At 49.7% G+C, this 22,881-nt stretch overlaps 1 protein-coding gene across 26 annotated transcripts in view; it reads left to right on the forward strand.

The window, feature by feature from the left end:
• The window catches only part of GATAD2A (GATA zinc finger domain containing 2A), a 124,942-nt gene that overhangs the window by 30,759 nt on the left and 71,302 nt on the right, over window positions 1-22,881 (forward strand). For 8 of the 26 annotated variants that reach the window (XM_008970980.6, XM_055104074.2, XM_063600050.1 and 5 more), the window contains exon 2: window positions 21,570-21,658. The exons of 8 other annotated variants lie outside the window; for them this stretch is intronic. In XM_008970980.6, the coding sequence (XP_008969228.1) occupies window positions 21,603-21,658 (56 nt within the window). In that variant the 5' untranslated portion in view covers window positions 21,570-21,602. Of the gene's footprint in view, window positions 1-12,896; window positions 13,426-21,569; window positions 21,741-22,881 lie in introns of those variants that run through there. 10 more of the 26 variants (XM_055104076.2, XM_055104079.2, XM_057300690.2 and 7 more) reach the window with 6 other exon arrangements.

Here is a 22,881-nt window from a genome sequence, read left to right on the forward strand (position 1 = left end):
GTTGAGTAGCAGACAAACTGAGGATTCTACCTGGGACTTTCTTCTGTGTACTGCGCTCTGCTGAACCCAACACTGGGCACAAACAGGAAACTGAGGCTCAAGCGGAGGAGGAGTGGCCTGCCCAAGGTTGACTTGCAGAAGGAATGAGGATATATCCCTGTTTTCTCCTGGAATTAGACTTTCTGATCTCTGTTGTTCTTACTGATGTCTTTGTGGCTTGGTGAATTTTGTTTTAGCTTCCTTCTTACTTTATTTATGTAGGTCCATTGGTCAGTTTCCTTCCTCAGGGCCTTGTCTTTTTTTTTTTTTTTTGAAACAGAGTCTTGCTCCATTGTCCAGTCTGGAGGGCAGTGGTGCAATCTCGGCTCACTGCAACCTCTGCATCAGGGTTCAAGCGATTCTTGTGCCTCATCCTCCCAAGTAGCTGGGATTACAGGCGCACGCCACCACGCCCAGCTCTTTTTTTTTTTTTTTTGTAGAGATGGGGTTTTACCATGTTGGCCAAGCTGTTCTTGAACTCCTGGCCTCAAGTGATTTGCCCACCTTGGCCTCCCAAGTGCTAGGATTACAGGTGTGAGCCACCACACCTTGCCCTTTTTTTTTTTTTTTTTTTTTTGAGTCCCGAGGTCATTTCGGGTGTCTGTAGGGTGAGGATGGGGCAGGACATGGGGAGGGAGAACTTAGGGCTGCCTCTGGTTTCTCAGGACAGCCTTAAAAAAAACTATAGTGGCCAAGTGCAGTGGCTCAGGTAACCTTAGCTCTTTGGGAGGCTGAGGTGGGAGGATTGCTTGAGGCTAGGAGTTTGAGACTGGCCTGGACAACATAGTGAGACCCGCCCCCGCCCCCCTCCCCCCAAAAAAACCCCAAAAAACTGTAGTAGTGTTGAGTAGGTGATGTCTTTACTTTTTTTTTTTTTTTTTTAGACGGAGTTTTGCTCTTGTTGCCCAGGCTAGAGTGCAATGGCATGATCTCAGCTCACTGCAACCTCCGCCTCCTGGGTTCAAACAATTCTCCTGCCTCAGCTTCCCGAGTAGCTGGGATTACAGGCATGTGTCACCATACCCAGCTAATTTTGTATTTTTAGTAGAGACAGGGTTTTTTCTCCATGTTGGTCAGGCTGGCCTTGAACTCACGACTTCAGGCGATCTGCCCGCTTTGGCCTCCCAAAGTCCTGGGATTACAGACGTGAGCCACCACGCCCAGCCTTTTTTTTTTTTTTTTTTTTTTTTGGAGATGGAGTCTCACTCTGTTGCCCAGGCTGGAGTGCAGTGACACAATCTTGGCTCACTGTAACCTCCGCTTCCCAGATTCAAGCGATTCTCCTGCCCCAGCCTCCCAAGTAGCTGCGATTACAGGCGTGCACCACCATGCCGGGCTAATTTTTTTTTTTTTTTTTTTTTTTTTTTTGAGACAGTCTCACTTTGTCATCAGGCTGGAGGGCAGTGGCATGTTCTTGGCTCACTGCAACTTCTGCTTCCTCGGTTCAAGCAATTCTCCTGCCTCAGCCTCCCAAGTAGCTGGGACTACAGGCACATGCCACCACGCCTAGCTAATTTTTGTATTTTTGGTAGAGACAGGGTTTCACCATGTTGGCCAGGATGGTCTTGATCCCTTGACCTCGTGATCCACCCGCCTTGGCCTCCCCCAAAGCTGGAATTGCAGGCATGAGCCACCACGCCCGGCCGACTTTACATTTTAAGAGCATAAAACTACTTTTCCCTGTATGGTTTTTTTTCCCCCCCAAGAGACATGGTTTTGCTCTGTCACCCAGGCTAGAGTGCAGAGGCTCATGATCACAATCACTATAGCCTCGACCTCCTGGACTTAAGCCATCCTCCCACCTTAGTCTCCTAAAGCACTGGGATTACAGGTCCCCATCTATTATAAGATGTAATTGCACTTAATTTGTAGACATCCTTCAAGTGATATGTGGGTGACCATTTAAAGATACAAAAAAGGAGCACATGGAAATGGGAGGAGCCAACTAAATATCAGGTCCTGCACTGGGCTCCAATGGTTGACTGTGTTAGTGCCGGGCGAGAGCGAGGGCCTTAACACTGCCAAGGATGCTGGATGAGACCTGGTTAAGGGAATTGAACATGTTTTGTTCAGATGAGAGATGATTTGGGGTGGGGGTGGTGGCAGGTTCCAGAAGGCCCCAGGATCTTGGCTCAAGACTGGACTGAAGGCCTTTCCTGATGCTGGCACCAGGCAGGCTTGCTCACTCCCTTGGGAAATACAGAGGGGGTTACTCTTACTTTCTAGAGATGAGATCAGGTGACCCTATTGCAAAAGGCAGCAGAAGTGGACAGTGGCTACCTGGGGAAGGAGCTCAGCATTGAGTGAGCAGCTCAGAATCTTACACTCACCTTCTATGAAGTTTAAGATGAAGGGAGCTGCTCTACTCTTTTGCCTTGGTTTATTGCATTAGGGAAAAGGTTACTTAAATTGCTTGGAAAAATTGGAGTAGTTTTGAGCTGTTTAGCCAGTCTTCTGAGTTTGTAAACTACTCTTGGTTGTTTTTTTTTTAAACTTTTTTTTTGTTTTGAGGCGGAGTTTCGCTCTTGTTGCCCAGGCCAGAGTGCAATGGCTCTATCTCGGCTCACTGCAACCTTGTCTCCAGGGTCCAAGCGATTCTCCTGCCTCAACCTCCCAAGTAGCTGGGATTACAGGCATGCACCACCATGCCTGGCTAATTTTTGTATTTTTAGTAGAGACAGGGTTTCACCATGTTGGCCAGGCTGGTCTCAAACTTCTGACCTCCAGTAATCTGCCTGCCTCGGCCTCCCAAAGTGCTGGGATTACAGGTGTGAGCCACCGTGCCCGGCCTAAAACTTATTTTTTAAAGTTAATCCGTTGACATTTTAGAGCTTAAGCTGCTTCGGCAGGTACCCTGTGGAATGAAATGCAGCTGGGCTTTGCATCACCACACAGTGAAGTGACCGGTGTAGGAGATGCGTTGCTGGCTGTAGGATTCTCTAAGCAGAGCTTCTTAGTTGGTGGGCTGGGATGAGTGACAGGTGTGCAGACGTCCTTGTGGGTAAGTGGCCCCTGCCCTTGACCAGCTCCTTAGGCTGAGAATAGCCTCATCTTACTCCAGTGTCTTCCACACTTAGAATTCTTACTACATGGCAGAAGCTGAAAAAGATGGGGCATCTGATTACCCCCCCACCCACTATTCTGAGAAGAGAGATGATTTTTCTTGGCTCTCTCAGTCTCAGGGTATCCACAGCTCCTGTGGAGAAGGTGTTCCTCTGCACGCTGCACTAGAGGAGTGTTGGGGGCGGGGGGTGGAGTTGGCCATTCACCCTCCTGGACCTCAGGATTTATGGAAAGTCATACTGGGAACTAAGGGCGAAAGCACAGATTGCTGTGGTTATTGTTGATGTCCTGAAACAGGAGACTGTTCATACTTCACTCTCAAAATGTGGAGAGCCCTCAGAGGTTTCTGAGCATGACAATATCAACTTGAATTGGGCAGAAGAAAGGCCATTGATAAAAGGCAGGCATGAGCTAATATGGCCTTGGATTTGCCTGACGGAATAAAAAGCAGGGACAGGTGCCAGAGACACTGCAGGAAGATTGGGTGGGGATTAACTAGATACCAAGGGCTGAGGACAGTTCATCTGTTTGACAACTGTTGGAGTGCCTTCCCTGCTCAACCAGTGCTGAGCCCCAGGGGTGTCTGGTTGTGAGGGAGATTCCTGCCTTCCGGGGTCTTAGAGCCTCATGGGGGAAACAGGGCAGGGTGTCATGATGCAGACGTCTGGGGCACTCAGAGAAAGGGTGGGCAGGAGAGGTGTCGTAGCGGTGGCAGCTGAATGACGACTGGAGGGTGACATAGGCCCTCAGATTGTGGATCTTTGGTTTTAGGGGTAGTGAGCTAGGTCCTGGAGAGTGCTCTGGGACAGCTGGGTATTGGCCCTGGGCAGTCATTGTCAGCTGTGATGGCCGAGGATGCAGTGGGTGAGGTGTGGAGGCCCCATGTGACCATCAGGACCTTCATGAATGAAGAGAGCATGGCTCTCTGACCCCATCTGACTGGCCAGCTCCAGGGGCAGGTGTAGAATTTGATCCGTCCTCATGTGTCCCCCTCTCCAAATTGTAGTGCTTTGTGTTAGGTGAAAGTGTGACAAGTAATAGTTGAAAGAATGAAATATCCAAGGGACCATCTCCATACATTGGAAAAGTTTGTTCTGCTCTGTTCCTATGAATGAAATAGCAGCAGATGGATGGAAATTCGAGGAACACAGACTTGACTTAGCCTGAGAAAGATCTTTGTAGCAGTTGGAGGTATCGGGAAGAGGCTCAGTGTGAACCCAAAGCCCTGGGAGCTGGTTGGGAACCCACATTTTCTAGATTTCTGAGGATTTTCCAGCTTGAGGTTTTGGACACTTTTCCAGAAAGACCCAGAGCGATTAAGACACGTCTCTGAAACAACCACATGAATTATTCTAACAGCTGCTGCTTGCTGGTTTTAGGAAGTTTCCTTGTTTCATGCACTGCTCAAATGTTTTCAGATTCTAGCTCTTTTGGCAGAGTTTGGGGGAGAAGACAGGTGGGTGTCCCGCTGTGACACTGGTTTTGAGAGTGGGGAGGGGTTGTGGTCGCCGGAAGGAAAAGAGCCCTGGGGATTTGCCACTTGGGTAAAAATGACTTGGTATCTGTCTAGTAATCACCAAGACCCAAACAGGGTCATTTTGGGGTGGAAGTGAAGTATCAGATGAGTTAGGTGGGAGTGGGCTGGGATGTACTCTGGCTACTGCCCACTCCAAAAGGCCTCCTAGCTGGGCCTGGGCTGTCTCTCAGGGCCTGTACCCTCCACCATCCTTGAATTCAGTGGCCAGGGAACCTGTCCCCTCCCCCTGGTCTGTGCCTGCTCTGCTCATTGCCTCACATGTGTGAGCACTCGGTGGAAGGAGGAAGGGATGTCTGCACACACTCCCTGTTGAGGGACCCTGGCTTGCTCCTGTGGTGCCCTTAAGCATGTAGTTGGCATGCATGTGTGTCACAATGAAAATGAAGATGAGAATTGGTCCTAGTTAATGACCCAGGCCGGGTAGTATTTGTCAATCCTTCCAGCCCCTTCCTGCATCTCGTACACTGGCAGACAGGGACTCAGAGGCCAGGTGGCTGTTCCTGCCCATGGAACTCTGAGGGTTTCCATGCCTTCTACAGCTGGGCTCAGTCCTGGGAGTTTCTAGCAATTCAGTAGAGGGTTAGGTTAACATGCACTTAGAGGAATAGAGGAATCCTGGGTCTGTACTGATCTCTACATCTTTTTTTTTTTTTTTTTTTTTTTAAGATGGAGTCTTGTTCTGTCACCCAGGCTGGAGTGCAGTGGTGCAATCTCAGTTCACTGCAGCCTCTGCCTCCCAAGTTCAGGTGATTGTTGTGCCTCAGCTGCTCGAATAGCTGGGATTACAGGCACAAGCCACCACGCCCAGCTTATTTTTGTATTTTAGTAGAGATGGGGTTTTGCCATGTTGGCCAGGCTGGTCTCGAACTCCTGACCTCAGGTGATCTGCCTGCCTTGGCCTCCCAAAGTGCTGAGACAGGTGTAAGTCACCGCCCTGGATGATGCCTACCTACATCTTTGGTAGAGGAAGTTTTCCCAGAGCCTTGGGAAGGATCCAGTCCTAGGACCGTCTCAATCAGATTGTTCTCAATGGTACAGCGGTTCAGGTTTGAGCCTGGACCTAGGAGGTGGCTGACCTGGGTCTGGATTCCCATCTGACTTATTAAGTGTGTGACCTTGGGCAACCATCTTGACTTTTTTTTTTTTTTTTTTTTTTTTTTGAGACAGAGTCTCACTCTGTCACCCAGGCTGGAGTGCAGTGGTGCGATCTCAGCTCACTGCAACCTCTACTTCCCAGGTCCAAGCGATTCTCCTGTCTCAGCCCCCTGAGTAGCTGGGATTATAGGCGCGCACCACTATATCCAGCTAGTGTTTTTTTTTTGTTTTTGTTTTTGTTTTTTTTTTTGGTATTTTTAGTAGAGACGGGGTTTCACTGTGTTAGCCAGGCTGATCTCGATCTCCTGACCTCGTGATCTGCCCGCCTTGGCCTCCGAAAGTGCTGGGATTACAGGTGTGAGCCACCGTGACCAGCCCCATCTTGACTTTTTTTAACCTCGGTTTTCTTCTCTGTCAGGTGTGGATGTCGGCGGTAGTCCCTTGCGTGAAGTGCTGATAACAGTGTGGGTTCCATCGTGTGAAGTGTGGGTACGATGACAGTCCCTCGTGTGAGTGTGGGTATGATGACAGTCCCTCGTATGAGTGTTGGTATGATGACAGTACCTCGTTCTGTGGTTATGAGGATTAAATGAAATCAGGCATGTAACGTGTTGGCACATCGCCTGGCACCAAATAAAGAATTCAGTAATTGTTAGCCACTGTTTCCTCTTTCAGTAACAAAACCTCTTGTCAACATATTAGAGATGATGCTCTTGGTGTCCCCAAAGTTTTCAGAAGTGCGCTTTTCTCTAGCAGTTTGAATCCAGGTGCCTAGCGGTAACTTTCTCAGTTGAGGGTCAGTCAGGTCCTCCCCATCCTGCCTCAGCAATGCCCGACGGACAATGGGGGAGGCCTGGACTGTGAGGATGCACGAGCAGTCCCATTCTGGGGACAGAGACAAGCAGGGCCTGGCTTGGCTGCATGTTAGTGCTGGCATAGGGGTTAGGTAGGGTCTGGATCTGCTTGAGGTGGCTTGAGATGGAGGGAGGGCCAGGGAGGTGAGGGCAGTAGGCCTCCTTGGAGGAAGAGAAGGCTGGCCCAGTGAAAGCCAGTTGAATGGATGAGTGAACTAACGCCCCTGCCCATATGGCCCTGCCCCTCCTCACCCCTTCTGGCCTGTACTGTCCCTTCGCCTGTCCATACCAGTTTCCCAGGGCATGTCTTGCCTGTAGGTTGGGTTGTCTAGGCAGCGCTGTGCTTCAGTGACACTTTGTGGTTGACTTGGGACCCTGACCACACTGAGAGCAGTGCGCTTCTCTGGGTTGGATGGCTGGGTTCTCAAGGACCAACGGCTTAGAATTGTGGAGGGTGGAGTGTGTCCCGGCCCTGTGTTTGTTTGCCTGCCTGCTGACGTGAAGCCTGATGTGTGCAGCCACTCTACTGTGTGCGAGGGAAGAAAGACATCCTAGTCCGTGTTGGACATGGGCTCTTTGTGGCAGAGTTCAGCCTCTTGTGGGGCCCCGTCTTACTCTGGGGGTGATGCAGGTGAAGTCTGCTGAGGACCTAGCCTAAGGCTGTGTAGTCTGACAGATTTCTTCAGACCTTCTCTCTTTTTTTTTTTTCTTCTTCTTTTTGAGACAGAGTCTCACTCTGTTGTCCAGCCTGGGAGTGTGCAGTGGTGCAATCTTGGCTCACTGCAACCTCCACCCCCTGGGTTCAAGCAGTTCTCCTGCCCCAGGCTCCCACTACCATGCCCAGCTAATTTTTGTATTTTTAGTAAAGACTGGGGTTTCACCATGTTGGCTAGGCTGGTTTCGAACTCCTGACTTCAGGTGATCTGTCCTCCTTGGCCTCCCAAAGTGCTGGGATTACAGGCGTGAGCCACTGCACCCAGCCAGACCTTATTTTTAGGCAGTGATTCTAGTGAAATTTACATTGTTCCTTATAACATATCAGCATTTTCATACTGAAGCCTCTTCCCAGCAAGGAAAACGCCATTTGAGGCAGAAACAGCAAGCATATTTCAAGGCTCTGGGATTGCTTGCTTCCCACCGCAGGAGGCAGGCGTTTGGCCTTTGCTATCTGGCTCCTCTTGGAGCAGGGTTCCCCAGGTGCCAGCCCCCACCAGCACAGTTTTTCTCTCTGCTTGCTCCCTGGAAGGTGGCTGTTGGGCCACACAAGCAGAACTCCTCCTAGCTGGCAGAGCCCCACATCCACCTGGCACCTGCTTTCCCCAAGCCTCGGTGTCCTTTCTGTGACATCTAAGACTTCAGGGAGGCATTGCTTCCTCCATCTTGGCCTCAGTTTATCCTGTAAGGGCTGGGGATAGTGGTGAGGACAGTTGACAGTTCTGTGAAACACTCTGAGGAGCCCTTGCTGTTCTTGCATCTTCCAATCATACTTTTATTGTCTGATACTATACATTGTCAAGGAGGTGTGGAGTATGTGTACAGCCTTGCATTTCTCTATTCTTTTTGTTTTTGTTTTTGTTTTTTGAGATGGAGTCTGGCTCTGTCACCCAGGCTGGAGTGCAGTGGCGCGATCTCGGCTCACTGCAAGCTCCGCCTCCCGGGTTCACGCCACTCTCCTGCCTCAGCCTCCCAAGTAGCTGGGACTACAGGTGCCCACCACCACGCCCGGCTAATTTTTTGTATTTATAGTAGAGACAGGGTTTCACCGTTTTAGCCAGGATGGTCTCGATCTCCTGAACTCATGATCCGCCCGCCTCAGCCTCCTGAAGTGCTGGGATTACAGGCGTGAGCCACTGCGCCCGGCCTTTTGTTTGTTTTTGAGTTAGGATTTCGTTCTGTCATCCAGGCTGGCGTGCAGTGGCACAAAAATGGCTCACTGGAGCCTTGACTTCCTGGACTCAAGTGATCTTCCCACCTCAACCTCCCGAGTGGCTGGGATTGCAGGTGTGCACCACCACGCCCAGCTAATTTGAAAATATTTTGTAGAGACAGAGTCCCATTGTATTGCCTAGGCTGGTCTCAAACGCCTGGGCTCAAAGCAGTCCTCCTGTCTGTCTCCCAAAGTGCTGGGGTTACAGGCATGAGCCACCACACTTGGCCTATTTCTCTCTTAATTGGCGTATGCGGTGGCGGCTGAGATTTGCTGATAGATTTTACCATTGTTATAGTTTCTTCGTTTATACTTTGCAGCATTTCAGTCATCACATGATTTTTGTGATGGCTGTGGTGCGTCATCAGTTTGCGGCAGTGATGAAGCTTCTGGGACTAAGAACCAGCTTGTTGGCCTGGTTCTTGGGCAAGGCCCTGAGAATCCTGGGCTGAATGCCCCCCTGAGCTGACCACGTGGCCTTAGCCAGGGCCATTGGTGCCATGGCGTGGTTAGTGGATGGTTCCAGCCAAGTCTGAGAATTTACCGAATTGACTGTTTGATTTGGCAGCTGATGGTCAGAGAAATTGAATTCTGCCTCTTAGCAAAGGAAGCTTGGTGGATTTCTAGAATTCTTTGTTGTAGAGGGGGTTGGGGATGGCATGGGCAGAATGAATGCAAAGTGTGGGGGCTTGAGGTCTGCCAGGCCCTCCCACTTGCCCTAAACTGGACTTGGAGGTGTCTGGAAGGTTGTGGGTGGACAGCACTGACCTTGCTGCTTGGCCAGTTGTTCCCCAGCCACTCTGGATTTGGATCTAGGTGGACCCTATGGTATCCTAAAACTACCTTTATGTTCTTTTCTTTTAAGAAACAGTGTCTTGCTCTGTCATCCTGGCTGGTGTGTAGTTGCATGATCATGGGTCACTGTAACATTAAACTCCAGGGCTCAAGTGATCCTTTCACCTCAGCCTCCCGAGTAACTTGGGACTGCAGGTATGCACCACCACACCCAGCTAGTTTTTAAATTTTTTATAGAAACAGGGTCTCACTGTTTTCTAGGGCTGGTCTTAAACTCTTGGGCTCAAGTGATCCTCCCACCTCAGCCTCCCAAAGGGCTGGGATTACAGGCATGAGCCACTGCATGTGGCTTTGTAAGTTTTTGTTGTTGTTTTTGATACAGGGTCTTGCTCTGTCGTCCAGGCTGGAGTGCAGTGGCGTGATATTGGCTCACTGTATCCTCCACCTCCCAGGCTCAAGTGATTCTCCTGCTTCAGTGTCCTGAGTAGCTGTGACCATAGGCATGAGCCAGCATGCCCAGCTAATTTTTGTATTTTTTGTAAAGACGGAGTTTTGCTATTTTGCCCAGGCTGGTCTTGAACTCCTGAGATCAAGAGGTCTGCCCCCCTCAGCCTCCCAAAGCGCTGGGATTACAGGTGTGAGACACTGCGCCTGACCTCCACTGAGTTTTTAAATTTTTTGTAGAGATGGGGGTCTCTCTCTGTTGCTCAGGCTGGTCTCGAACTCCTGGCCTCAAGTGATCCTCCTGCCTTGGCCTCCCAAAATGCTGGGATTACAGGCATGAGCCATCATGCCTGGCCTGGCGCTTTACTTTTGACCGTGTGACACACCTGTGGTTGGGGTCTGGGGCCTCAGAGACAGCGACTGTGCTGTGCATTGGTGAAGGAAGCATCCTCACCTTTCCAGGAGGTTGCCCATATGACAGGTTAGGTGTTGTTCCTGCTTGAAAAACAAACTTGAGCTGGGTGTGGTGGCTTGTGTCTGTAATCCCAGCACTTTGGGAGGCTGAAGCAGGATGATTACTTGAAGCTAGGAGTTTGAGACCATCCTGGGCAACATAGTGAGATCCCATCTCTACAAAAAATAAAAAAGGTGTGGTGCAGTCATTGACACCTATAATCCCAGCCCTTTTGGAGGCCAAAGTAGGAGGATTGCTTGAGGCCAAGAGTTCGAGACTAGCCTGTGCAACAATAAAAAAAAAAAACCCAAACTTGAGAAAACTTGCCATAAGAATAGAATAACTGGAGGTTTTATTTCTTGGCATTAAGTGAACAAAACCCAGCCACTGACCATAAAGGTAATACAATTAGTTGAAATATTGCAGTGTGGGGAGGCTATTTGGGTGGCAATTTGTTGGGGACAAGGCTGGCTGTCATCAGAACCTTCTGTGTGCATTCTCCTATGATGGAGGCAGTGTCTTCTGCCAGATGGAGCCTTTTGGGATCCTCCCAAATTTTTTTATTTTGACTGGTCCTGGCCATTCGGCTGTTCCCTCCCCTCCCCTTTATTAGAGTCATCCCAAGAGGACTCTGTGCTTTGTGGTCACAGGTCACACAGGTGCATGTGCAAAGGAGATGGCCTGTTTAGAGGTGAATGAGGTGGGAGCACCAGATAGTCGTTTACCCCCTTTCCCCTTACTCTATTCAGGAGCACTTGACCAAGCCATAATTAGCATGCTTTGCACATTTCCAATCTGAAATGATTGGCAAAGAAATGCCCGCGCTCTCGTTCCAGTTGGGTACCTCAGGCGGGGTCACTGGGCATTTTGTTTTTCATCCAGCATCTGTGGACTCAGCCACACACCGGCCTGGCAGACAGCTCCCCAGTGCAGCAACTCCCATGGGCCCAAGGGATTATAGGCAGGCTTGGAGCTCAGAACTTGACAGGGGACATAGTGGTTTTCTTTTTCTTTTCTTTTCTTTTTTTTTTTTTTAGACAAGGTCTGGCTCTGTCGCCCAGGCTGGACTGCAGTGGCTCAGTGTCTGCTCACTGCATCCTCCACCTCCTGGGCTTAAGGCATCTTCCCATGTCAGCCTCTAGCGTAGCTGGGACTACAGGTGCTCCGCCACGCCTGGCTAATTTTTGTATTTTTTGTAGGGATGGTGTTTTGCTATGTTGTCCAGGCTGGTCTCGAACTTGTAAGCTCAAGCAATCCATCCACCTCGGCCTCCCAAAGTGCTGGGATTACAGGCATGAGCCACTGCACCTGGCCCCTGCAGACATAGTGGTTTTCTTTTTAATGATGTTAATTAGTAGGGGCACTATGGGTGGGTTGTCTGGAGTCTCCCTTGTCTAGAGTTAGATGTGATGGGAGCTCAGGGCTCATACCCAGCCGTGGGGCCATATAAGTCTTCCTGTGTCTAGCTTGGGTGCTCCAGGGAGTGTATTTGGGATGTCTCTGGCTTCTATTCCACAAACTTAGAGGAGAAGTTTGTACCCAAGATGAGCTAGTCATCTCCATTCACACAACAAGCATTCCTTGGCTTATGGCTGTGAGACAAGGCTAGAGTCCCCGGGAGGTACTGTTCTTCTGCAGCTAAGAGCTGGGATCAGGCCGGCAGACTTGTCCATCTATGACATAATGTGTAGCCGCTGCTGTTATCTCACCATTCCACGTGTTTCCAGTGCTTTTTAATTTAATTTTTATTTTTTTGAGATAGAATCTTGCTCTTTTGCCCAGGCTGGAATACAGAGATGCGATCTTGGCTCACTGCAACCTCCGCCTCCTGGGTTCCAGTGATTCTTGTGCCTCAGCCTCCCGAGTAGCTGAGGCTACAGGCACACACCACTACCCCTGGCAAATTTTTTTTGTATTTTTAATGGAGATGGGGTTTCACCATGTTGCACAGGCAGGTCTCGAACTTCTGGCCGCAAGCGATCCACCCGCCTCAACCTCCCAAAGTGCTGGGATTACAGGCGTGAGCCACTGCCCCCGGCCTCCAGTGCTTTCTTTATGCGGCTTATTTGAGAAGCGGAGGGAAGGACTAGTTGGTAGTGAAGCACGTCAGTGGCATGGTTGAGCTGGGGAGCAGAGTTTCAGAACCATGCTTTGTTTGGCGCCATGGGTATACCAGGCTCATGTGCTTTTTTTCTGTACACGCTTTGGCATGTGATGTGTGTGGCTCTGCCTTGAGGACATTATGCTGAGTAAGAGAAGTCAGGCTCAAAAAGACACACTTATGATTGCACCTATATGAGGTTCCTAGACTCTCAAATTCTTAAAGACAGAAGGAAGAAGAGGGGTTGCCAGGGGTTGGGGGCAGAGAGATGAGAGTGAGTATTTAATGGGGATAGAGTTTCAGCTGGGGAAGATGGTAAGTTCTGGAGATGGATGGATGATGGTTGCACAACAGTGTGACTGCACCTAATGCCACTGAACTGTGAACTCAAAATGGCTAAGATGTAAATTTTGTGTACGTTTTACCACAATAAAAAAATGAACCTTTCTGAATTCAGAAATACTCTATACCTTTATGACAACATGTATTCTGTCCTCTCAGAATTAGCTTGGGGACAAAGGGACAAAGGCACACACACTCATTTCCTAGCTTGTGCTAAGTACTGGGGGTGGGGGGGGTTAAAAAAATGCACGTGGTTCTAGAAGGCTCTTAATGACATCATCTTGGGATCACAATGTTGGAGTGCGGATATTCTATGGGTTTTCTTCAGTCCCTGGACAGGTGGGGTCATCCTAGGACCCCTGCAATCTTTAGGGGATTTAGGGAGAAACAGTGTCCAGGAACATCTGAGGTCTCTGTTCCTGTGCATTGCTTGGGGATTGAAGGTATTTCTTTCTTTCTTTCTTTTTTTCTTTTTAGATGGAGTCTTATTCTGTCGCCAGGCTGGAGTGCAGTGGTGTGATCTCGGCTCACTGCAGCCTCCGCCTCCCAGGTTCAAGCGATTCTCCTGCCTCAGCCTGCTGAGTAGCTGCGACTACAGGCGTGCGTCACCACACCCAGCTAATTTTTGTATTTTTAATAGGGACATTTTTAGTATTTTTAGGGTTTTACCATGTTGGCCAGGATGGACTCGATCTCCTGACCTCATGATCCACCTGCCTCAGCCTCTCGAAGTGCTGGGACCACAGGTGTGAGCCACCGTACCCAGCCTCGAAGGTATTTTTTATTTTCCTATATCTGTTTGTCAGTGAGTTTCCTTTAATACAGCAGTGTGTTGGTATTTTTATTTTATTTTTATTTCGAGACCAGTTCCTAGATCCTCAGTATTAGAGAAGTCATTTCCTCTTTTGTTCTTGTGACATTTTCTTCTGGTGTCCTTTAATACTGCAATACATCAGGCATCTGAAATACTAAACACTTAAATGTTTCAGACACTTCCTAAGGCCTCAGTGTCATCTGCACGTAGACATTTGGTTTCTGGGCACTTAAGATCTGGGGTCGATAGGCAGTTTAGGACTGCTGCATGCACTGCCCAGGCAGCTGCTGGGAGCCTGGGTGGAAACAATAAGAGGAGCATCCAGATAGAGGTAGCAATATTTTGAGGAACAACATTAATCATAATAATAAAAGAAAGAAGTAGTTGCTTCTGTTTGAGAAGCTGCCTGGTGCCAGGGCCTGTCACTGGGTTCTCAGGATGGTCTGGAGGCCTGAGGTAGGTTCCACGCAGGCAGGCAGGCTCCCCGGGAGGGCATTGGGCCCACTGTTTAACTGCCAGGGGAGCCAGGCTGGGCAGAATGTGCTAGGAGGAAGCTCGTGAGCATTTGGGATGGTTTGGAGGGAGGCCTGGAGTGCCAGGGAGCGAGAGGGGTGTGGTGCTGGAGTCTGAGCTTTCCAGAGGGCAGGGCTCTGGACCCGCATGAGAACTGTGAATGGGGTTTTAGGGTGGGACACAGCCTCTGCCATAAGAAAGGATACGGGGAGTGCAGAGTGTGGGCACCACTGACACTGGGGCAACTCTCAATTCTCAGTGGTGGCCTGAGGGAAGCCCTTCAGACACAGGGTCCCCACAGCTCCCCAAATAGCATGCCAGGGGTGGGGCAGGAGGGGGACATTGGCCGTGCCCCGAAGCTCTGGACTCACCCCAGGGGCTGTGCCGTGCCCATGGCTGTAGTCTTGCCTATCTCCATGTGGCTTCTTCCTGGCACTGATTAACTATTTTAATTAAAGACAGCATTTGTATGTTTTTTTTTTTTTGCCTCCAGCCGGTGGTAAAAACCTCTTGGTTGGGTCCTGACAACTCGTGGAGGTTCCCATTTTGTAGTCTCCTCCTCCGTGCCCACGTGGGTGTTAGATGAGGTGATGCGCAAGCGCCTTGTGTCCATGGAGCATGGAGCCTTTGGGAAGTGGGATGCTCGATTTCAAGTAGCAAGTTTCAGCAGAAAGTTCCAGCATCGTGGTCCATGGTGAGGGGCTGGGGGGGAGAGCTTGCCTGAGTAACAGGTGCTTGAACCCAGAGGATGGGTGGGAGCTAGGAGGGGCTCTCCTGGCCATGGGAACGGTGCGTGCAAAGGCCTGGCACGGGGAGTAGGCAGGCGTGCTGGGTCTGAGGAATTGAAAGGAGGCCAGGTGGTTGGAGCGGGAGCATGGAACGTGTATGCTCCTTCACATGCATGTAGCGCACTTGTGGCTGAAGTGGGCTGGGCCTTGAAGGCCGTGGTGAGGTGCTCTGACGCTGGGTGGACCTGGGAAATTAAGGAGGGCCATCTGGTTTATTATGGGGAGTAGAAGATGGTGGAAGTGGAAGACAGCCAGTACATGCCTTAGGCTGCCGGCCTGCCCCTGCCTGTCTCCTCCTTCAAGGAGGCTGTGGTTCCCATGGCTGAGGGAGGAGACAGGCAGGGGCAGACCAGGGGCCTACAACATGTACTGGCTGTCACCCTAATGGGAATCTCAGTTTGAGAGCAGAGGTGGGAACTCCGGCCTCCAGTGGCAGCTCTGGTTGCCAAGGATGGGCTTGTGTGGCCAACCTCACGATTGGGTCTTGGTCCTCCCGGGGCTGATTCTCCGCATCTCTAGTCTGCCAAGTCATACTCTTCCCCACAGAGGGTTGATGGGGCTCTGTGCCTTGGGGACAGCGGGGACTGCTCAGGGACCGACCTGAACACCTCCTCAATGTGCCTCTCCCCTGACTTCTTGGCGGCAGCTTGCTGCTGTGGCTAGGGCTACCTCTGTCTTTTTACTGAGTAGCTCATTGGGCAGTTTCCTCCTGATCCCCCTTCAAATCTCAGTATTGGGATTTGGGCCTTATGGTCTCTGTTGTTAAAGGTGGAAACAGCCATAGACAGTGTGTTCTTGAGTACTGACATGGCTGTTTCCCAGAAATACATTATTTACTAAGACAGGTGGCAGGCAGTAGTGTGCTGACCCCAGACTGGAAAACTGGATCTGTGGCTCCTGCTAATTCTTCTCCAGCCAGCCAGCCAGCGCACGGTAGACCAGCCTGACTTCTGGGCTTCCTCAGGATGATCTGCTGTTGCCTTGCTTCAGTTTTTTCTTTCCAGATTGAGCTGGGGACTTCCCCACATTGAAAGTTTGATGGGACCATTAGCAAAGAGGGTCTGGGTGACCCTGTGAAGGGGGCATTCAGTTTGTGCAGGACCTAGGAGAGGGGCGGGAGAAGGTGAACGGTGTTGTTGGGTTTCACCTTGGATGTTGTTGGGTTTCACCTTGGATGTTGTTGGCCATGTCATGTTCCCAGGATTGGACTGGAGCCAAGCTGTGTTTGGATGCAGAACTAGTTGAAAAATTCTAGAGACAGCACAAGTTTTTGGTGACTACAGATGGTGATAGGTCAGTGGGTCTGGGCCCAGGGAAGGGACAACGGGGCTTCCTAGGGGCACCTGGTAGAGCCCATGCTTCCGGATCAGGTGCTGACGGCTGCAGAGACACCATCACTGTACCAGCCATGGGTGCCGCAACCCCAGCAACCCCATGGAACCGGAGTTCCCCAGGTAGTGGCCAGTGTCAGGCCATGTGTCCTTTCCTCAAATTAAAAGGACCTCGCTAGCCTGAGCTTGAGAGGATAAAATGGCAAGAAAGGACTTCTGTTGCCCAAAGTGCAGTGACTTGATTTCATGTAAATTGCCATAGCTACCTTCTCACCAAGGCTGATCTTCCCTCAGTTTGAGAAGTCCTTGTGTTTGGGTGGGTTGTATGGTAGGGGTGTGTGTGTGTGTGTGTGTGTGTGTGTGTAGTACCCAGGTGCAAGGTCAAAGCCAAACCATAATGATTTATCAAGGGAGTGGAAGAGTCTCTTATGAGCTGGTAATTGTGCACTTAAGGGTTACTTGATACTGCTTTAAATGTATGGGTTGGAGATAAAAACAGTAAAAGCTCTCTGAACTCAGCCAGTACGGGATGGATGGCAAAACAGTCCAAATGATAGATTAGTGGAAAGCGATTACAGTGTATTTTCAAGAAATGCTGCTAGTTGTGATGATGCTGAGTGGTCTTCTGCTTGGTCTCCTCCTCTGTGAATCTTGCACTGATTGTATTGCAGGGCTCCTGCAGTGGGCTCCTCAGATCGGCCCCTTCTCCTTCAGGGTTAAACTATCCCTGCTCGTCCATTCAATAAATATTTATTAAGCGGCTGAGCGCGGTGGCTCACACCTGTAATCCCAGCACTTTGGGAGGCTGAGGCAGGTGGAACACAACGTAAGGAGTTCAAGACCAGTGTGGCCAGTATGGTGAAACCCCGTCTCTACTAAAAATATAAAAATTAGCTGGGCGTGGTGGTGCGTGCCTGTAGTCCCAGCTGCTCGGGAGGCTGAGGCAGGAGAATTGTTTGAACCCAGGAGGCAGAGGTTGCAGTGAGCCGAGATCGCGCCACTGCACTCCAGCCTGAGCAACAGAGCAAGACTTGGTCTCAAAAAAAAAAAAAATTTATTAAGCACCACTTATGTGTCAGACACTGTTGTAGGTGCTTGAACTAAAATCGGGCATCAGGCAGATACCCCTGCCCTTGTGGTGTGTACGTTATTGCTGGGTGAGAAAGTTCATCGGCAACACAGTAGCTGTGTTGTGTGGAGTGTGGGAGGGGTGGTGCTGTGGAAGAAGAGGAGCAGGGTCGGGATGGTGGGCCTCTGTGAGGAGACATTTGAGCAAAGGCAGGGGTGGTGGGGGATCACACGGAGGGGTTAATTTTTTATTTTTATTTATTTTGAGATGGAGTTTCACTCTTGTTGCTGAGGCTGGAGCGCAGTGGTGCGATCTCAGCTCACCACAACCTCCATCTCCTGGGTTCAAGTGATTCTTGTGCCTCAGCCTCCCGAGCAGCTGGGATTACAAGCATGTGCCACCACGGTTGGCTAATTTTGTATTTTTAATAGGGACGGGGTTTCTTCATGGTGTCCAGGCTGGTCTTGAGCTCCTGATCTCAGGTGATCTACCTGCCTCCATTTCCCAAAATGCTGGGATTACAGACGTGAGCCACTGTGCTTGACAGTGGTTTTTGTTTTGTTTTGTTTTTGTTTTTGTTTTTGTTTTTTGAGATGGAGTTTTGCTCTTGTTGCCCAGGCTGGAGTGCAGTGGCTCAATTTCAGCTCACTGCAACCTCTGCCTCCCAGGTTCAAGCGATTCTCCTGCCTCACCCTCCCAAGTGGCTGGGATTACAGGCATATGCCATCATGCCCGGCTAATTTTGTATTTTTAGTAGAGATGAGGTTTCGCCATGTTGGCCAGGATGGTTTCGAACCCCTGACCTCAAGTGATCCACCCCGCCTCAGCCTCCCAAAGTGCTGGGATTACAGGCATGAGCTACCATGTTCGGCTGACAGTCGTTTTTTAAAGGTCGTTTTCAATTCGGGATGCAGATTAAATAGTTAATTGATAGATGAAATGACAGAACTAGGATTTTGTTTAAAACATAAAAAGACCTCAAAGTGGGGAGGGTCCTAGTGTGTTGGAGGCACGGCCAGGAGGCCAGTATGGCTGGAACAGAGTGAGCAGGCTGAAGTGGGGATGGGATGCTTGGGTCTGCAGGCAGTGTGTGGGCCTCTGGGGTTAGGAGAGGATGGGCTTCACTCTGAGTGAACTTTGAGTCCACGAGTGAAAGCAGAGAATATAGTTTGGAGACCTCCATCCCAGTAGAGGACAGTGTGGCCAGTGGAGGTGTGAGGAGTGGTTGGGCTCCAGATATATTTAATGGCAGAACCAACAGGCTTTCCTGAGTGACTGGGTGGTGGGTGGAGTCTGCCCAAGGGGACAACTCCAAATTTTAATTGCTGGGAGAATGGATTTGCCACAAGCTGGCTTTGAAAGCAGTGGTAGAGTGTGAAAGAAGTTACCTTAAGACTTCTTGCCAGTTGCACTGTAGGTACGATGTACTGTTTGTTGTGATTTGACTTTCCTCCACCACCCCCCTGCCCCAGGAAGATGTGATCTTGTGCATCTTGTGTTCACGCAGAGTAGGGTAGTTGGATCTTTGTCAAGTCTCAGTGATCCACATGCGTGCATCTATTTTGTCAGTCTGCTTGTCTTTGTATCCATGTCATACTGTCTTGATGTAGCTTTATGTTAAGTCTCAAAATCAGCTGGGGTAAGTCCTCCAAATTTGTGCCTGTTTTTCCATGTTGTTTTCGTTATTCTAGGTCCGTTGCACTTCCGTGTAGATTTTGGAATCAGTTTGTCATTTCTTCAAACCATCTGCTGGGAATTTTTGATTGAGATTGCATTGAATCTGTAGATCAATTTGGGAGAGAATTGATACCTTCTGACCCATGAACAAGACACATGTCTTCTTATACTTCAGTTTTCTTTTTTTTTTGTTTTGAGATAAAACAGTATTTTACACAAGTGAGGCTATTGTGATTGATTCATGCAAACAGCAACTTTAGAAACATCTTTTAAACATGTTCAGAGAGTGTATAACATACAACAGAAATTGATGAAAAGTGTAACACTAAAATAAAATTATTCTCATTTATTACTGCAACTAGTACCTCCCCATACCCCCCCTTTTTTTGAGACAAGGTCTTGCTCTGTTGCCCAGGCAGGAATGCAGTGGCACAGTCACGGCTCACTGCAGCCTCCTGGGCTCAGGTGATCCTCCCACCTCAACCTGAGAAGTAGCTGGGACCTCAGGTGCACACCACCACACCCAGCTAATTTTCAAAATTTTTTTTTGTAGAGATGGGGTTTTGCCATATTGGCCAGGCTGTCCTTGAACTCCTGAGCTCAATTGATCTGCCTGCCATGGCCTCCCAAAGTGCTGGAATTACAGGCATGAGCCACTGTGCCCGGCCTTCTTTCATTTTTCTTGTTGTTTCATTGTAGTTTCTTTATCCTTAAGTATTTCACCTTTTTTGTGCTAATGTAGATGACTTTTTTCAGGTTTTGAGTTCTGATTGGTTGGTGCCTGTGTGTAGAAACACTGCTGATTTCTTATATATAGACCTTGATCCTGCAGCAGAACAGCACAGGACACCTGCTTCTGAGGCTTCCCACCCTCGGGGCAGAGAGGCCTTGGATTGACAGATACAAAATAGTTAGGACTAATGCTGTCCATTGGGTTTCTCAGCTTGAATGGGGCTAAAAAGAGCGGCAGAAAGGGTTCTTCCTGAGGAGCTAGCCCTGTGCCTCATTTAGGAGGTGCCTAAAGGTCTTTCCGTAGAGTTCACTGGTGTTGTCCCCTATCCTTATTTTTGCAAGTTCTCCTGTGGGAGTGTTTCTCGCCATCCATCAGCTGTGAATTGCTGTGAACGTAGTTTAAAAATAAAGGTTTCATATCAGAGCAAGCTCCTGGTAGTCATGTGGGTGCAAAGAATGACAACAGAGGTGATGTTGACACTATTTGGCAAGCTACAACTGACAGAACTGCTTGGGAATCTGGGATTTGGCTGGTTCCTAAGGTTCAGCCTCTGGCCCATAGCCCTGGACGTCTGACGATACAAACCGGAAGTGGAAGTCCGAGGCATTTTCTCTATGACCTTGGAAGAGAAGTTCCTGAGTATTGTTGAGCATTAGTTTTCCTGTCTGTAAGACAGGCAGCCTCTTTCTCTCTGGACAGCATCCCATGGGGATGACCATGACCTTTGGTTTTGGAGGTGAAGCCCTCTCAGTCTGGAGGGTGAAGTCCGCTCATTCCCAGGCACATCATGCCCTCATCTTGAGGGTAAACCTAGCACTGCCTTCACCGGGAATGGTGGCTGGTCTCCCTGGGGTCCATGACAGAGAACATGATGGTGAGGAGGTTACATTGGGAGAATGAGCCCTGGGTGCTGCCTGTGTGCTCTGTGACCCTGGGCAAGTTCCTGAAGATCAGACACATCAGATCCCTTATCTGTAAAATGGGCATGATCCAGGAACCTGCCTCTACAGTTGCCTTGGGGATTCAGAGATGCTGTGTGAGCACAGTACCTGGAACATACTCCTAAGCACCTATTAAATGCTAGGTTTCTGGGTTGTTTTCTGAGACAGGGTCTCACTCTGTCGCCCAGGTTGGAGTGCAGTGGTGTGGGATCTTGGCTCACTGTAGCCTTAACCTCCCCGGCTTAGGTGATACTCCCACCTGAGCCTCCCAAGTAGATAGGACCACAGGCACACGCCACCACACCTGGCTAATTTTTGTATTTTTTTGTAGAGACAGAGTTTCACCATGTTGCCCGGGCTTGTCTCAAACTGCTAGGCTCAAGCAGTCCTCCTGCCTTGGCCTCCCAAGGTGTTGGGACTACAGGCGTGAGCCACTGTGCCTGGCCTATTTCTGTTTTTAATGTCATTACTATTATAATAAAAACCCTGGGCTGGGCACGGTGGCTCATGCCTGTAATCCTAGCACTTTGGGAGGTCGAGGTGGGTGTATCGCCTGAGGTCAGGAGTTTGAGACCAGCCTGGCCAACATGGCAAAACCCCGTCTCTACTAAAAATACAAAAATCAGCCGGGCATAGTGGTGGGCGCCTGTAGTCCCAGCTACTCGAGAGGCTGAGGCAGGAGAATCGTGTGAACCCAGGGGTCAGAGGTTGCAGTGAGCCGAGATCGTGCCACTTCACTCCAGTCTGGGCATAAGATAAAAATAATTGTATTTCATCGTGTGACTGCTTTTTATGTCACCATCTGTACTGGTGAAGACAGTGTCTGGGATGTTGGCGTTCATTGGTTAGCACTGTATTGTTTCATACCTCAGAGATCAGTAGAAATTTGTTTCCTCCGACTGTCCCCATTGTGGAAGGTAGCTGAGGCAAAACTCAGGAAATCTGAAATTTTGCTATGTAATTCCAGGGGTTAGAGACATTTTAGAAATGCCAATATGTTCCAGAAACCTTGCTTGGAAACACAGTGTTTCTTTCTCTGTCCTTTGCTTTAGGTTGGTCAGCACATTGTCTCAAGTAGCCTTTTGATGTCACTGTGGCCATGGCCAACTGGTAGGACCAGCACCCCATACCCCGAAGCCAGGTGAGTGCTTGGGGTGTAGCGTCTGTGGAGGGAAGGTTCCACGCATCCAGCAGGCTTCGGTCAGCTTCTTGGACACTTTAAAGTGAGTGCTGCTTCAGCCACCTCCTAGAGAAGATGGAGGGAGGCAGGCCCCCTGGGATCGCACACTGTGCAGTCTGTATGGGGCTGCCTGGCCCGTCCCTTCAGGCCTCAGGGAAAAAGAAACCATTCTAATTGGTCATTCATTTGAAAACCCTAGGTCTAAATAAGATGAGCCTGTCCTCTCTGAGGGGCAGGGGCAGAGGATAATCCTGGCCAGTGGCCTTTGCCCTCTGGCCATTCCCATGATTTCCCAGCAGTGATAGATGCCGTTAGACTTTTTCCTTATTCACCGCAAAGCCCAGGGCCCCACACTGGTTCTTGGAGCTGGTTGCCCTTACCTTGCCTCGTGCCTCATGGCAAAGCTGAGCTGCCCCCGCTGCGTGGAGCTCTTAGGCAGAGACTGTCAAGAGCTGTACCAGGGCATTGCTGGGTACCTTGGATTTTCTCTGTTACCATCAAGCCTGGTCAGCGACGTTTTGGCCCAAGGCTACCTACCTGGAGAAGAACGCAGAACTGAAAGATGTCTTAGAACTTGGAGGCAGCCCCTGGGTCAGCTGCTCCGTTTTATAGACGGGGACACACATGGGCCAGAGTTGGCAGGTGACTTGCCTAGGGATTCATGCCCCATCGAACAGGATCTTGCCGGCCACGCAGTGTGAGATGTGGCTGCTCTGCTGACCATGGCACGGAACAAGTGTTGCGGTCAGTTTTGTGAGGTTTCAGCTCTTCATATGGCAAGAAAATATGGGCATAGTCAGGTAATTCTGTTGTCAGGAAAACATTTCCAGAATGTTCTCCAAACAAAACGAAACTTTCATGGTACTTATATTTTTATTTTTTATGTTTTGAGACAGGGTCTCACTCTGTCACCCAGGCTGGAGTGTAATGGCATGATCATAGCTCACTGCAGCCTCAAACTCCTGGGCTCAAGTGATCCTCCCCACCTCAGGCTCCTGAATAGCTGGGAATACAGGCGTGTGCAACCACACCCAGCTAATTTTTGTATTTTTTGTAGAGACGGAGTTTGCTGTGTTGCCCAAGCTGGTCTTGAACTCTTGGCCTCAAGCGATTCTCCTGCTTTGGCCTCCCAAAGTGTTGGGCATACAGGCAAATTACACCCAAAAAATTTTTTTGAGGTATAA

Source organism: Pan paniscus, chromosome 20 (assembly GCF_029289425.2).
Source record: "Pan paniscus chromosome 20, NHGRI_mPanPan1-v2.0_pri, whole genome shotgun sequence".
NCBI classification, from domain to species: Eukaryota; Metazoa; Chordata; class Mammalia; order Primates; family Hominidae; genus Pan; species Pan paniscus.